This window comes from Sparus aurata, chromosome 1 (genome assembly GCF_900880675.1).
Source record: "Sparus aurata chromosome 1, fSpaAur1.1, whole genome shotgun sequence".
Classification (NCBI taxonomy): Eukaryota; Metazoa; Chordata; class Actinopteri; order Spariformes; family Sparidae; genus Sparus; species Sparus aurata.
In genome coordinates, this window is record NC_044187.1 from 28731723 (window position 1) to 28749154 (window position 17432).

Genomic DNA, 17432 nt, shown 5'->3' on the forward strand with positions numbered 1-17432 from the left:
CTGTCCATGTAGAAAGCTTTTGGAACAATTTGGATCAGTCCATTATTCAGTCATGTTCATTGATCTGCTCATTTATTTTTTCTTTCACTCCTAATCTGCCCATTTTCACTGATGTTGAAGTCTTTTGAAGTCAGGCGAACTGATTGTAGTGCAGTGGATAAGCACTGACCTGATTTCATGGCTTTTATCCATGAATCTAAATCTCTTTAATGTAACTGACTTTTCTGTGTCCAACGAGGAGTTAATTCTTTTTAATATATTTTATATTTTGTTCTTATACATTCAGGACATTTTTAAAGTCTAAATGTCTAATTAGTTAAATGCAAAAGCGCATCCTCATTCGATTATAATCTGTCTGGACATCTCTGAGTTTCGACCATTTGTGTCATCCTGGTCCACTGATGTTAATCCATTTTACTTTTACAAGCGTCAGAGAAGAGCTGACGTCCCTATACATCTCCAACCCCCTCATACTCTTTACCACACACACACACACACACACACACACACACACACACACACACACAGGATCATCATCCACCCACCTCGATTTTGATTTGACGAACCTCCTGGGTCACGATACCGTCGCCCCAGTCAGCCTATATAAGCAGCAGAAAGTTTTCCAAACACCCAGCAAAACATTCAGTCGACCTCTGGCTGAGAACAGACGAGAAACGCGCCCTGTGTCCTCTGCGTAAAGAAAGTGCCAAGCCGGGTCCAGACATGGAGAGGTCAGTCAGGTTTGCCGTGGTGTGCGTCGCAGTGTCTCTGCTCGTCTCCTGCAATCCAGTCGAAGCCTGGTACAAGCAGTCGACCGGGCCCAGTTACTACTCGGTGGGTCGTGCCTCTGGTTTGCTGTCCGGCATCAGGAGGTCGCCGTACGTCCGGAGGTCCGAGTCCGAAGAGACGCTGTTGGACAGCGGGGAGACAGCTGGCAACAGCGTGATTCCAGACACTAACAAGCAGATCTCCATCCTCAAAAGCATGGTGAGTAGACTTCATATACTACAAACTTTATTCATGATTGAGGGAGTTATTTTTTTGGTAAATAAGCTGACGATGAAATGAAGAAACGCACGTAAAAAATGTATTTCCTTACAGCAACACAAGAAACAAATTCACAACGATACCTCAGCAATTACAAGGACATGTTTGAAGTAAACAAACCTCAGTCAGAGATTAGACTCCACTTTTGTTTTGGTCTCATGAAGGGCAGTTGAGATCAAAATTGTTGTAAAAGTTGAACAAGTCGTGCGTAAAGGCGCAAAACCACGAGCGCTGCAGGTCAAAGCGCAGATGGTAGACTTTAATGACGACGACGGACGGTCGTTAAAATGTTAACAGAAGAAATACAAATTAAAAAATCATCCACAAAAAACATCTGAAAAAATATAGAGATGAAAACGTGCAATTTGTCGACATCCTGCTATTGTTACTGCAAAACGAAAAGTCGCAATAATCTAGCCATTAATTTAAAGATAAAGTAAATAGTTTCATGTGATTTCTGAAAAGAGGAGCAGAAAAATTAAAAATTTCAACTGTTAACTTTAAATCCTGTCATCGTTTAGGCCATCTGCGTCAAGGACATCTCTCCAAACCTGAAGAGCTGCGAGCTGCTGCGGGACGGGACGGGCACCTTCCAGTGCAAGGCGGACGTCTTCCTCACCCTGGACTCCCTGGACTGCCTGTCCGCGTGAGTCCCGGTCTGACCGGCAGAGACAGTCCTGGTCCTCCAACCGAGACCCGGCAGCGCTTCTCTGGAACCGAAGAATCAAAGAATGAGTGTGTGAGGAAAACATGATCACTGTCGACGATGGACCGCTGCAGACTCTGAATGTTCTCTTTTTATTTTAAAACACAAACATTGTTCAGTGTTTTTGCTTTGGTTATGTATATAAAAAAAGTCAGTTTGAGAGATGTTAGTTAATGTTCTTTCACTCTTAACTGTTTAACCCTGACATGTACTTACGTGTATTAAATGTCCAGAAAGTTGACTGCAGAGCAGATTTCCTGGAAAGTACTTTTATTTATTTTATCTATTAAAATGAACAAACACTGGGAACCCGCTGTGTGGCATACCTTTGTCTGAAAATACTCAACTAGTTGGGGATGAGAGGGGTAAAATAGATGATCCAGCACTGCCTTGATGTGTTACTTTTACCCATTTAGATGAAAAGAAAACTAAAATACGATCTCAAAAAAGGATTGTCAGCCTGTCGGGTTTATTTTTGCACTGCTGTTTGAGCACAACACAAAGTACAAACCATAATGTCTTCTGAGAAGATGATGTGTAAGAGTGGAAGAGAAGAGAAACAGCATGGAATGCAAAAAAGCTCAAATAAAAAGGAAAAATAGGCCACACGGAAATTTTATACACATATACGATAACAAAACCACTTCATCATAAGGCACTTGGGGGTGATTTTCTTTTTTCTTTCACCTTCAGTATCCATATCAGACCCTATCAGTCATTACCATATCTTGCTTATTACTCGAGTCGGAGGAGCTGGTGTGATAACACAGTCAGTCTCTCAGGGGCACCCAGCAGAGTCAATGCCACACAATTCATATATAGCAGGCATCATCCTGGTTGATAATCAGGGTTTATGAGTGTGTGTGTCAACATGCTGAAACAATAATCATCATAGGTAAAACAAAAGATGGCAATTAAACACACATTGGAGACTTCAGAGAGGTTTCTTCATCTGCAAATTTCCCACTTTCTAAGGAAGCATCATCCCTGAATGGTAAGAGTCAGGGGGCCGAGCGAGGAACGGAGTGTGTGAGTGTGTGTGTGTGTGTGTGTGAGAGAGGATGAGTAAACCTAAACTGGGGTGCTTTTAGAGCGATCACTGTCTAATTAGGAGGGTTTGACGCACAGTGGAGTGATGGATGAGCGGAAAACACACAATGGTATGCATGAGTGAAACCTGCGGAGAGGAGGTAACGGACAAACAGTAAATCCTCACGCCCTCTGTGTCCTTCCCACATACAGAGGAGCAGATGGGCAGATAAATGGCATGTATATCTTAAGTCTTCAAAAAATTGGCGTCACAATTCATAGTCTGATTTTAAAAGTACAGTACAGAGATATAAATGCCCTCATTTTAGGGCCTAGCCCAACAACAAAGGTCCTCCTTCAGTTTTTCTGAGCTCCATAGAGTCAAACATCACAGAAGGTAAAATCCCTCAGTGGCAAAGAGTGTCGGAGACAGTATGTTTGGAGCAAATGATCTTCATGTCCAGTTCAAATCCTTTTTTTTTTGTTTGTTGCTATCTTAGTCTTTTAATACGAGACTGACTGTCCAGTGAGGGGTCAGACCTCCGCTGACAGTTACAGGAGCGACACGGCCTCTAGGTTCTCTTTGATGATCGTGTCCATAACCACCTGGAAGACCACCTGGATGTTGGAGGTGTCGGTGGCCGTGGTGAAGTGGTGGTAGATGAGTTTGCTGGGCGTGGCGTTGAGCGAGACAAAGGTGGCAGCGATGAAGCGGGCGGCCGAGTCCACATCGCAGTCTGCACCTGGAGGAGAGATGACCGGGGGACGAATCAGACTTTACAGTGATACAAATCTGCCTCAACAGAGAACTGAAAAAGTGCTTCACTAAGATGTGCATCAGGCCAGTGTGGGATCCCAACCAGCGAAATTACGATTTTGCAGGGAAAGAACGTATTTACTGTTGCTCGGCAGTGGTTTTCAGATACTTAACTTCGGAGAGCAGAAAGAAGAAATGGGGGAGGAAAAGAAATTCAAACTCAGAATTCAAATATTTATTCAGTAACTGAATAAACAAGCTGTTCTCAGAGAATAATAAGGTCCCAGGACACTGATTGAAGCTAGAAAGGTGGCAGGGTCCGCCAGATATAAACAACGTAAAACAGTGTAAAACTGTGTTGTCCTTTAAGGTCAGTTTGGTTATTCAGTTTATTCAGTCATCAAAACAAAGAGAGTTTGTTTATTTAGTTTGTTGAAGCATAAAAAAATCAATCACTGAAGATCTTTCTCTTTTGATTAATACACTATATTACCAACATTTAAAACATGCTGTAGTGCACCTTTAAGCAGAAGCACCAATACATTCATGTAAATGCTCTTCCTACATGAACTGCATTCAAAAATCCTTCTGAAGTACAAGTGCAGAAGTATCATCATTAAAATGTACTTAAGGTATCACTTGACTGATTTATCATTATATTCAATATTATTAGAGTGCAATCACTGTTCGAGCCGAGCGAGGGAGGTGGGGCTGGCTTTCAACTAATTTATAAAGGCTACAGTTCGGTAGCTAAGCGCAGTGATTCTGAACCTCGGGTGGTCAGGCGCTTCCACAGGGTCACAGGAGAAATCTGAGGGGTCGTGAGATGATTACTGCAGGGCTCAACAATAAGGATTGCCTTTTTGCCCCGTGGCGAGTAAATGACCACATCAGGCTAATAAATCTAGCAACTCACTTACACGACTGGACAAGTGGGAAAAATGTTAAAAAGAGGTAGAATTAAAGCTAACGATGGAAACACCAAAGGAGTGACCCACCTGAATAAAGATTAAACGTGATAATTAATTTAAGTCAGAGAAAGCTAACAATTCTGGCACTCCAGGTGACGGCTTCTACTGCCAAACATGCTTGAAGAAAAGAAAGCGGAGTGTAAAAAACTTTAACATTGAGCCCTGCTTATGGGAGAGGTAAGCAGGGAGAACAACGTTAGTTGCACAAATCTGTTTTCATTTTCCTTCTCGTCCTTGTTATCTGTGAAACATTGGATCATTGAATAGGAAATCCCTCTTTGTTGGAACTATTACTGACTCATAGACATCTGAAACATGTCCACGAGATTAAACGAGCCGATAACTGGAAATAGAAAGATTGCAGTTCAAACAACGCAAACTCAAGCCTGAACACTGACAATTTTAGGTTGTGTCTTCTCTTTAATACTATTGTAACAGCATGCACTTATTTGATATTTGAATTGTGCTCTATAATGTTCAATTTAAAAATAATACAAATGAAAACTTCTGAAATATGACAGGCGTTGGTGAAGGAGTGATGGGGCTGTGGTGGCCCATCGAACAATAAAGGTTGTGAGACGGGTATCAGACCAGTCATCACATGGGAGGTCAGTGTGAAATAGACGCCTGCTCTGCTGGCGGACCCCAATCCCGAGAGTTTTAGCATTTATATTGACATTTGCATGAGAGCAGAGAGGACACAGCCCCCGTTGAGCCCACCGAGACGTGGGGAGCGAAATGCTGAGCGGAGCGGATACAAAAATCCCACCAAAAATAACACAATTTGTGTGTCTGTGCGAGCTTATTATCAGGTTGTCTTTGTATGTATGACTGTGCACACTGATCTCTTCTTTTGATTTAGCTGGGTTTGTATGGCTGAAAGTAATGTATTCTTCAAATTCACTGCCCGTCAAGATATTTTAGCATCACACTATTCCTGGATGTTATAAACTGTGACATATTTAACTGACATTTTGCATTTCCATCCCTGGATTTGTGAGGTCAAGTCTTCATTTGGTGTGATTCAATTATTTTTTCCAAAGCGGGTTACAGTGAAATGTTCATGATGCTCAGAGCAAATTATTCCTTGTTCTGTGGAGAGTAGATCTACAGTTAGTTGGCCTGTCGTTGTCATGATAACATAAACACACAAACGGTTAATGTTGTGAAACGGTCGCAGTTCGGTTAGGTTTAAGAAAGGATCATGGTGTGGGTCAGAACAGGCCTACAACTGATTATTTACATTGAAGGTGCGATATGTAAGAATTCTAAGTTAAAACATTCAAATATTAACAAACATTATCAACAGAATGGGAAGAAAAGCTTTGTTGAATGTCAAACACATCTGTGTTGTGATGCAGAGAGCTAGCCAGTCACCATTTTTTACCGGAAGAGGTGATAGTCTGATAGTAAACGGCGACGGCTAACATGACAGCTGGTTTACTAGCTAGTTTATAGCAGCTACATTTGGCAGCAGTTAGCGGTTTCTCGGGTTGTGTGCATTTTGTTTGGAGTATGAATTCGGGGTGGCAGATTCTTAAAAACTGCAACTTTGAGTACATGACATAAGTTAAATACATTGTGTCTGTTAACTTCAGTCCTGTGCGTTGTTTGACGCAATCCTTCAGCCCCAACCTCCATCTTACCCGGACTCCTTTGCTCTATGTACTACCTCACCTGAGATTTGTCATGCATGGTATTTGACGGCGGTGCTCTCCACAGAGGTTTATGGGAAGGATTGATGTATCACAAAAAATGACTAACATCAGGCCTACCTTTAAACTGTGGCAGGTATGACCTCAGATGTCGCCCAGAGTGTAAAATCTTGTCTTGAAAAAGGTCTATCTTGTTCATGAATAAAATCTGCAATAAAAGACACACACACACACACACACACACACACACACAAACACAATCAGCTGAGAGCTCAAAGGCTTCCTCTCCGGAGAGAAAGGGAAAATCAATCTGAAAGATCACGAGAAAAAAATAAAGTGTTGATTTGATTTGGTGAGTCCCACCTGTAGCGCTGTAATAACCAACCAAATGATGAAACCAAGGAATCCCATTCAAATGTTATTGCCACATTTGCCGTCACTTTGCAGATATTTAAGCAAAATGTGAAAATCAATAGCTTTGTTGGTACCAGCGCAGCGTGACGATGGCGGATCAATGACCTCGCTCCAGTCATCAGTGTGCAATCGATCACTCATGTCGTCTCCTGTGCAGCCGCTCAACAAGCTCAGCTGCTACTTTCATACATCTTTGTCTTTCTGCTGTAAAGCCTTCCTGCCTCCAAACCTCTACTTGCCGTCAGGTTCCATAGGTGCTTTTGGCTTTGTAGTCGACCAATTAAAACTACGACCGAGTGCTCTCTTTCCGGGCTGATTGATGGCCAAAAAAAACACACTGATAATGGCGAGGGAGGAATGAGTTAGAGCAGATTTCCAATGGACAGGATACAGCACAACACCTAGATGTGTAATTATCACTGACCAGCCGCAGTGAAGAGTTAATTGAGGTGGAGGTTACAAATTTCCCTCCCACGTACAAAACGGTATCATGAAACACTTTTGTTTAATGAGCCTGTTCGCTGTGTTAACGTGCAGGCCCACACACAAGTGTGCACATAAACCACGTCTCAAGCAGACTTTTAATTGCCCATTTGGCTCTAATGAAGCCTTAAATAACACTTCTTTATGGTTAAAAAAAGAATAATTTACTTTGGTTTAACAGTGTGATTTTCGCTCCAGATTTTGATATTTTCTGTCTGTGGCGTTAGTTTGAATGACATCATTCTTCACTCACTCACCCTCAGGATCTCAATATACTGACGCTGAAACAAGGAGTTTTGATTTATAAAGCAGCCTGAGTGCCTTTTGTTAGTCAGATTTTGGAGTTTTCTTTTGTCACCATCAGAGTTAAACCCAGTGTTCACAGCTAGAGCCTTCTTAACTGCAGATGCCACTCGCGTCAACATGCTTTAAGTGGAATAAATTGAACAAGCTCGTCACACGCTTGCTTTAATGTGATCATTTACCGGAAACGAGAGTGGAAAAACACAGAGAGGGGAAAATGTCACCTCGCCAAAGCTCACCCTAATTACAACTCGCCGTTTAATTACAAGTGACAGAAGACTTGGAGACAAAGGGCCGAGGCGGGGCCCGGTATTTGTGTGTGTGCGTGGAAACAGCATTTATTAAACACATTAGTGTTATTCTTGTCTCATGGTGTCATAGAGAACAAACGGAGAGCTACAAAGAGATTTTGTTTGTGTCTCCACTCATCCGTGAGCCCCATCCACCAATTGAACTGTTAAGTGAACTGTGGTCCACACCCTCTTGAGCCGGAGCCTGTTGTCTCTGTGTTTTCTGTCTAAATAAAGCTACATCTACTGGCCAGTCTCTGGATCAGTGGTGGATATCTCAACCGCAGCAGCGGTTTCCACAGTTTCCAGCAGATCAAGGTTTAAAGGTCCAGTGTGTAGGATATCTAGCGTTGTGGTTGCAGATATCACAAACTCATAACTCCTCCCCGCCCTCTCTCCAATGGTGGATGCTAAAAATGTGAAAGGCCGTCTCTAGAGCCACATTTCGGTAATTGCATCATCAAGTGACTCACCGGTGCCCTGAAAGACGTTTTCCTATGACACCATTGTAAAAGAAGTGTCTTTAAATTGGCGGATACCTTTTTCCTATCGTCACAACTGCCGTGAAATGGCTCGTTTCATTGTCATAATTTGATCCTTTCGGTCCAATAACATTTGCAATGTCTAGAAGAGCCGCACAATTACATTATTTTATCCCTATTCAGGTTAGCTGGTAGCTTAAGTGGAAGTTAGCTGGCTCGTTTGTCTGGAGTCTCTAGTGTGCAGGCTCTATGGGCCCCACAACGCGCAAACTACGCGTCACTTTGGCTTCACGCGTCACAGAGCAACTTTCATAGGCGAGAATGGGACTTCGCCTCCATGGTAGTGTCCAGGTGTTATGATAATGTCCTTAGAGGGGACCTGACCTAGTTCTAAGACAGAGATGCATGAAGTGGAGGCCACAAGATAAAGTAGGCCCACCATAAGGTTTGATCTGGCTAAAAGACTAAAAAACATTATAATATGAATCACTGATGATGCCGTCTTTAATATGTAGGATCCCCAACCATTCATTTGTCTTCTGGGCAGAAAGACAGTTTAATTAAAGGAAATTGGCATCCTGCTACTATGCAGGACCTGAGGGGCTAACCCTAACCCTAACCCTTAAATTAATAAAGGAAATAAAGGAATAAATTAACTAATTAATGAATTCAGATCTTAATAAATCAACACAATGTTTGTTTGCTTTTGGCCCGGTGATTACAAACATAACAGACATAGTTATGAATATTATATTCCCCTTTTGCCAATAGGTCCTCCTAAATCCCACACTGAAGCTATAAGATTGTTTTTCTAATGCCATGAACTATTTTATAACACATTATGTTGTGACCACCGACAGCAGTGGTTCCAACATGAGAGGATTGTCTTACATACAGTCACAACGTGCACATGAAGCTGGGCAGAGCAACACAGTCAATAAGGGAGAAACGCTGGAGCTTCAGCACATGAAGCTGCACTGAATCCTACAAATAATTATAATAGAATTTTAGCATTGGATGGTATTTTAAACAGCTTTGATGCAGACTGGCCTTTTCAGTTATTGTGACTTGTGGGAGACATTGTGTGAGTAAAGAATACTTCTGCAAATCACCAGGACACAGCTCTCTAAATGTTATAGATTATTTTTAAATGCATTCGTGTTTGTTTGTTTGTTTGGCAGCATCTTTCCTCCTGAGCTGGGAGAAGTGTGAGACTGCTGAGTTTCTCACCATGGATGTGCTGCGGAAGAAAACGTTGTTGCAGATGGCGGCGAAGAGTTTCATGCTCTCCTGAAGACGATTCTGCAGAGAGAGGACAACAGACCATCATACAGCCACAGAGGTGCATGGCAAGCAGACAATGTCACTTTTAAATCTTAGTCTGCATGAACAGAACATAATCTGATTGGGCGAGCCTGAACAAGCGGTCCCCAGTTGCTTCGACTGAGTGAGTGACGGAGTGCAGGCCGTACCATGGAGGGGTCTTCCACCAGGGTCATGTCGTATCCGCTGAGCGACACCACGAACAGCACCGCCCTGACGTCCTCGAAACAGCCAATCCACTTCCTCCGCTCAGTTCTCTGGCCTCCAACATCGTACATCCTACACGGAGGGAGATGGAGAGAACAGGGATGCATGGGTTTTTCTGGCATGACACATTTGATGTCACAAACGTGCTAGAAACTGCACAGCAGCAAAGTTTTTCATTCATTCATTAGGTGCACCAGCACATTATCTAGCTGCGTACTAGAAGAGCCTCTTTCTGCTTTATTCACTGTAGAAAGTGTCACCACAGGAAAATGGAAAAAAAAGAGATGTGCCAGATTCAGGGACCTCGCTAACATCTTTCATTACACCTGTGTTTTTCCCGCTACGTCCCGCCTGTCACAAAATGTCTGCTTTGAAATGAATGTTGAAAATGCAGCGTTCCCGAGAGATAAACTGAATGAGATCAAATAAAAAAAAAAACTGAATGAGCCAAACCCCCACCAATAGGGGCCATGACAAAAGAGGGAGACGGTCGTGCAGCGGCAAAAGAATTTAGAAGAAAACAATAGGGAAGTAGCGACAACAGCCTTTAAGTGTGGAGGAACAAGAGAGAGCCACACTGTGACTCTGGGCCCAGGTGCTCCTGATTTAGCGGGCCAGCGCACTCCAATCATGGATCTTAAAGAGAGTCAACAGACACACATGGACACGCACACGCGCACACACACACACACAAAGATCAAGGTCTCTTGCAACAAAGAAGAAGCCACTGTTTGGATGTTAATGATGAAAAAAAACAAAGAAGAACTTTTTCCCTACGCTCTTAAATATTCCAAAAAGAGAAAATCCTTCAGCTGCTCAGATAACAAGACAACGCATCATTTTACATTTCATGCATTTTAATCCAGATCTCTGCTGTCTGATGTAAAACTGTAAAAGGCACCGCCCTGTGTGAGTTATACTAATAAGGGGAAAGAATCTGTTCATCCTTCCTGAGAGAGCGAAGTTATATACGTTATATATTTATGTGCGTGTAGGTGTGTGTGTATATGTGTGTGTATGTGCGTGTGTGTGTGTGTGTAAGTACACAGAATGAAATCTCACTGTGACTGACATGTTCCTTATCAGGATTCAATTTCTAGTAGAAAGAGTGTAAGGCTGTCCTGTCTGCGTGTTCATGACCTTGCATGCTGATGGCGCAGCCTACTGTAGCACTGAGGGGTTTCTCTGATCAATGACAGATTGTATTAGTTTTAGATAAGGTCACATATTCCTAAAATACGGGATTTACGCTCGCGCACACACACTCACGCAAAGATGAGTGTGTCCCTCCCCCTTTTTTTCAATTTTCACCAAGACAATCACAACATTTTCCCCGAGACAATCACAACACGGCAGCACAAGGAGCGTAAAGGTCAATGTGCTCCAAAAGGACGAGAGAGAGAAACACAACGGGAATACGAGCAGAATAACAGAGAGAGAGAGACAGACAGATCAGTTCGTCCCACTTCACCCATTTTCGAAGCCAGATGTGCCATCTCGCCCCTTCCATTTGAGCATCCATCGAGTTAATGCTGCTCTTTATTGAGAGGGGAAATGAACATGTGGAAACAGACGCACACAGAGGGAAACAAACAATGAAGGTGGAAAAACACGAGCATGAGATTTATGGTGGAAATCTTCCGTGGAAATAGAAGCCCGGCACAGGACACGTCAATGACGCTGATGCTTCATTACACAAACACGTGCCAACCGGCCCAATAACACACAGCGACTGGGAGCGAGTGTTCTGCCTGCTTTTTGAGTGTACGCAGATACACACTGACCACAATTACACTGTGCAGATAATATTCAGTCAAGTTCGGCCTCCAGCTGACTTCGAATGAGCCCGAAAGGCTAGAAATGTTCAAAACTGAGCAGCGGACGGAAAATGCAGCGAGCAAACTTTTCAAATTTGCTTATTTCAGAGGGAGAGAGGCAGAGCTGTGTACTTAAATCACTTGTATTTGACTTTACTTCAAAGACAGAATGTGAGGACTCTGAGACCAAGTGTGGCATTGAGCTAAATGCTAACATCAGCATGCTAACATACTCACAATAACAATGTTCACACACTGATGTTCTTCAGGGGTAATATTCACCACGTTTTAGTGTTAGCTAGTGTTAGCAGGCTGTCATTTACTTATTAGAACACAGTGGCACTCAGTAGAGAGCATACCTCCACCACTGCCCAACAACCCTCTATAACTGAATCAAGCCTAATCCAATATCAAATCACACATCCTCAAATGTCAAAAAACTTCTATCGTCTCTTTATTCTGATCTGTGCCTAAAGTTTATAGTGGCTCTTGGGCCGAGACCCATCCTCCATATGTGTGTAATCCTGCTGACAAGCCAACACACAAACAGACACAGGTGAAAAAACATAACCTGCTCAGTCGAGGCACCTTCTTCATTTTGCTTAGCATAAAAAAACTGTGAGTTTTTTTTTATTATTGTTTAATTTCTGATTAAACTAACTGCATTCTGTACAGAGAGCAAACCTCCTCTTCAGGCTACATCATCTTTTCCCCCTCTTCTCCCACCACACCCCCCTCTCTTGCCCCATAATGTTCACCCTCATCTGCAGTGTTGTAATTGTAATTATTAGCAGTTGATGTTAATGATGCAGGAAAAGACCCAGATCCTTATTACACTGACGGGTCGGAGGTCAAACAGGATGTCTGTATGCAAACCAGGCTGTGTCTGGTGTCTGAGTGCACGACCACGCGCACAGGCACACACACGCGCGCACAGACACACACACACACACTCACACACACACACACACACACACACACACACACATACACACACACACACACACACACACTCTAATGTCCTACCCCACAAAGATCCCAACCCAGAACTGACCTGGGCATGCTGGGGATACAGTATGCAGAGACCAATCAGAGGCCTGGGTTTTTAACCTACTTTTAATTTATGACTCCAGAGGTGCAGATTTAGCAGCAAACACACCATGCAGCAATACTGAGAGAGCGAGCATCATTTTAAAAACTGTCAGGTCCAACATGAATCACTTCTTATAGAGGAGAAACAGGAGTGCAGGATGCAGATGCTGGCTCAGATGAGAAACGGTGAGTATTTCATAAGAGAGTAAGAGAGAGACAGTCATTGAACTGAGGGAGACAGCTTCACATCGTGTTAGCTACTAGTGCAGCCTCAATATTTACAAAATGAGACCAAGCCAGGGCAGAAATCCTCATTTACATATCTACTCTGTAGTCTTTCTTCTGCTGAATGAACATTGACATTATTTAAATGTTGAATAAGAATATCTTATGAACCAAGACTTTCCAAATACCTATACAATCTTGTGACTCTACTTTTTAATTAAAGATCCCCTCCACACATGTATTGAAGGATAAGTTCATCCAAGAATGAAATTTCAAACATTGTCTACTCACCCTCAGGCTGATGGTAAGTCAGGTGAAGAGTTCATTGTCCACAAAACATTTCTACAGCTTCACAGAAAAACAGAGTTGCAGCATTTTGCTAAACACCTAAAGCATGATCGGGATTAAAATGTAAAAAAAACTACCAATCAAAAACATAAAATGGCTCCACACAGCTTGTCCAGCTTAATCTAAGTCTGTGGAAAGTTTAGAATCTCATTTTGATTTGAAAATACTTAATTTACACCCTCGATGCCCTGGTGAGCCTTTTCACCCTCACACTTTTAGCTTAGCAGCTACAGTGAGACTATCTGCATAGAAAAGGTGTAAAGTACCTTTTTTAAAATGAATTCTTCTAGAGCTTCTGGAGATTTGGATCACACTGGACGAGCTGTATGGTGCCAATTATTATCATTATTATTATTTTCAAAAACCCTATCCCCATCTACTTCACTGTTTTACTGTGAAATGTTTTGTGGACTACAAACTCGCCCAACTTTCCATCAGCATGGGGGTGAGTAGATAATGACTTAATTTTCATATTTGGGTGAACTGTTCCTTTAAGATTTACAACTTCTCTAATGTGTGTCTGACTAAACAGAATATGTGAATATACAAACATTTTTCATTTCACACTATGTCTCCTCCTCCTACTTGGTTTAAGTTTCCTTATCACACTTGTGTACGCTGAATATTGGACCAGGGTTAGCTTCCATTTGTCTTTTGAAATCAGATTTTACAGTGGGCCAAGAGAAACTTAACACTTTCAGTTATGAATGTAAACACAAGCCTTCTAGTGCGAAATCTGTGCATATAGTACATCGTTCTACACAGTGTAGCTCAAACATTCAGCTGTAGGGAAATAGAGAAAGACACATTTTTGACTGGGGGGGACTTTCAGAAAGTTATTTATTAAACTATTAGTTAGTAAAACTACATACTGTCTATGTCTGAATGGGAAAACTCACCCTGTGTACCTGCCTGTTTTTTTCTCTCTCTTTCTGACAAACACGAACCATCAACTTCTCCAAAAATCCCTTTAAATTCCTTTTTGTTAAGTCTGATATAATTACATCAACTTATGCTAAGCTCTTCCTCGAGGGCTTGATCTCTCCAAGTCACAGACATGAACCCACAAAGACACCCAAAGTCACGCACACACTCTCATGGTGCTGTGTGTCAATTAACTTTCCAATTATTTATCTCCTCAAGAATTCAGACAGATAAGAGAGTGGGTGTGTGAGAGAGGGGAGGCTGGGCCCCTGTCCTGCAGCACCACCTGGGACTCAGATCTGACACCGTCACCTTGTGGTGACGTCGCCATCACAGTGTCTCACAGGAGAAAACACACACATGAACATAAATAAATAAAAATCATAAACAACCAGCTTCTGAGTGATTCAACAGTGACGCAAGCAGTAAGACTGCCAGGAAGAAGCAGAGATTATCTGCGCCACACAACAGATGCAGCTATGATCAAAGTGTTTATCTGCAGGTGAAACTTCGACTGATCTTAAATGCTTCCACTGTCGAATCCAGTCAAATATGTTTATGGCATTAAATGCAAACACACACACGCAAGTCAGCGGCACCCAGAGACTTACAACAAGATTTAGATGTGACACCAATGCCCCATCGGAAGTCATCCACTGACAAACTGACTCGCTCTACAATGTTTATATGCTAAACAGAGATCGTATGAAGCACTGAGGTAATGTGTTTTATTGTTTGGATTCATATGAGATGTAATGTGGAGCGTGGATGAAGGACAGGTTGTTATTGTGGCAGGAAGAGAGGCGGTGCTCCTCAGGTAGACATTACTAAGAAATAGGAAAGTAATCAGATTTGCTTGATGTGACCGATACGCTGCAGACACGAACACACACACACACACACACACACACACACACACACACACACACACACACACACACACACACAATGAAATGTGTGTGGTGCTGAATGTATCCTTGTTAACCCTACACGGCCCATTACCTTTCCAATAAAACCAAACTGTGAAACCTCACCCACAGTCCAGAGGCTGTCGTTATGAGCTCTATAAACTGACCTCCTGATCCGCACTTTTACGGACCACGAATGTTCAGTGTTCACTGGAAAGAGAAATTACTGCTCTAGAGTAAATGTTCATCATTTGTTTCAGAGTACACGAGTCACGCTGCTGTTTTGCCCAAATGGTAAAAGTACCTTTAATCCATTTCTACAAAAAAAATGGTCTATTTGTCATGAGTTACCCTTCAGATAGACTCAGAATGATCTACCGTTCATACCAAAGTGTCTATCTTTCTGTCTGTCTGTTTTTGCTTTTGGATTTCAATGATTTTAAGCCTAGCAGCATGTATTGATGGCAATCCACCACCTTGGTCCAGACTGAAATATGTGATGGACTTTCAAATTAGTTTTTCTTCTCTTTCAACTCTTTTAACTTATTTAAGTACTTGACTTTTTGACTCTGCAGGATAACTTCGTTTGTCCTCAGAGAAATTAGTCAACTTTCAACTTCAACTGTTTCAGTATTTCAACCATTTTACAGGCGTAGTGCCTGGACACCACAAAGCAACATAAAAGAAGTAGTGGAGACGAGGATCAACTGTTGTTGTCCCCTCACGTCTCCCGTGTCTCTGCAGACTACAGCTGACTGCCAACTAGCTTGACCGTTCTGTGTCTGCATGACAGGAGATATCTCTCAGATTTTTAAATCCTTTTGTTTGTTTTATGTTATCTAAATACGTCTCCATGCCACCAGATGGCGGCAGTCTTTATTTGTCATTCAAAAAGGGAGACTGGAAGACTAATATAAAAAAAAAACGTTATGATAAAGGGGCATTTTTGACCCCGCTCTCACAAATAGAACTGATTTGGAGGGAAACCGCACTAACGGGTGAAATGGCTACTACGGCAACAAGGCTCACAGGGCTTTCCCATCCCTTTGTTTTATGTTACTCTTCTTTTGCACTGATTTGTTTAGGGGAACAGCTATATAACGTAATTCTACCACTTACGAACGGAATTAACGCGCTCAAACTGCCCAAAAACGGTCAACTAGTCCCAACTGTGTGTGACACACTGCAACAGCCTGGGCCACAGTTACTCACCGATGGCCCAGACATTGGCAAAGCCCAGTGGGGCCCCTAAACGTTCAGCGTCAAAAAACGTCAAAAATTTCCAGCTTGATGCTGTATTTCTATAACACAATCTTCTAACGTGCAATAAGACAGCATTCTAAAATGGATGCCTTTGAAATGTTTTGGTTATTTAGTTTTTACTTTACAAAAAAAGGTGTTTAAAAAAGTATAATTCACCAAAACACCGACAGCGCTGGTAGCAATGTGGAAAAAATGAATTGCCTTTAAGCCGCCATTTACCCCCCAAAAATCAGTACCATCAACAATTATTTTTAATTTTGACAAAAAAGTATTTTAATGTCGGCTTTGTCCTTGATGTTGGTCTGTTCTGCGTCGCGTTCTGCAGCAGAGAAATCAGGTTAATTAATATCCATCGCCCTGTCATGACCATCGGCTCCTTCAGGAAATTCAGTTCAGCCATTCGAGGATGATAAAGAAGTTGGTATTATGTGACAGCGGCTCATTGATCAGAGATGAATATGGTCATCTGACATCAGCCTCCAGGGCTCAGATACCTGCCCTCTGCTTCTCCGCTGATAAGACCGACCCACTGGTGCTTTTGAATATTAGTGTGTGTGTGTGTGTGTGTGTGTGTGTGTGTGTGTGTGTACGGGTGCGTGTGCATGTGCATCCAGTAGATGAGTAGGAAAGCCAACTGAAAGGTGCCGTATCGACATATTGAATGAAGCCGCCGATCTCCACCTCACATCTCGGGCCTATCACATGGCTGTAGACAGAGATAAGAGCGTCACAGCTAAAGAAGGGAAGGAAGTTGGTATGACAGCTCGCAGAGAAGTCGAGGGCAGACTTGATGGCAGCGGCTCAGAGTGAATCAGTGGTTAAAATCACCCACTCGGCAGTGTGACGTATTCACAAACAGCCAGGTGAAAAGGTGTCTACCTGAAAATGAGGTGGTTGACTTTGAACTGGGTCTCTATCACGCCGGTTGTCCTCAGCCGCACTCGCAGAACATCTGTCTCTGTGGGCACGTATTCTGGAGAGGTGATGCGGGCCATGTTCTCAAAGAAACTACAAAATGAGGAAGGGGAGGGAAGGAGAGAAAGAAGGGTGCGAAAAGGTGAAAGGCAGAGGAGAAACAAGGGGGGGGGGGGGAAGAAAAATTAATAACCTGAGGAGAAACTTGAGATCATAAGAGAATAAAATCAGGTATCGGAGGTGGTTTTGTAGACTCGTACATTGTGTGTGTGT

General features: G+C 42.6%; 2 protein-coding genes across 2 annotated transcripts in view; one reads left to right on the forward strand and one right to left on the reverse strand.

Moving 5' to 3' along the window:
- The first annotated feature begins 612 nt into the window (after window positions 1-612).
- On the forward strand, window positions 613-2062 carry npb (neuropeptide B). The gene is made up of 2 exons (XM_030434333.1): window positions 613-987; window positions 1569-2062. Exons 1-2 carry the CDS (start codon window positions 724-726, stop codon window positions 1695-1697), a joined length of 393 nt encoding a protein of 130 aa, XP_030290193.1. The 5' UTR covers window positions 613-723; the 3' UTR covers window positions 1698-2062.
- A 132-nt stretch (window positions 2063-2194) lies between these two features.
- gnav1 (guanine nucleotide binding protein (G protein) alpha v1) overlaps window positions 2195-17432 on the reverse strand; it is a 28188-nt gene continuing 12950 nt past the window's right edge. Inside the window, exons 5-9 of the mRNA XM_030434322.1 lie at window positions 17124-17252; window positions 9610-9739; window positions 9368-9439; window positions 6286-6373; window positions 2195-3525 (exon numbers count right to left, since the gene is read on the reverse strand). Of these exons, the coding sequence (XP_030290182.1) occupies window positions 3335-3525; window positions 6286-6373; window positions 9368-9439; window positions 9610-9739; window positions 17124-17252 (610 nt within the window). The 3' untranslated portion in view covers window positions 2195-3334. The remainder of the gene's footprint in view (window positions 3526-6285; window positions 6374-9367; window positions 9440-9609; window positions 9740-17123; window positions 17253-17432) is intronic.

Coding starts and splice junctions, on each gene's coding strand:
- npb (XM_030434333.1), top strand. CDS start 724: ATGGAGAGGTCAGTCAGGTTTGCCGTGGTGTGCGTCGCAGTGTCTCTG. Junction 988..1,568: donor TCTCCATCCTCAAAAGCATG/GTGAGTAGACTT, acceptor GTCATCGTTTAG/GCCATCTGCGTCAAGGACAT.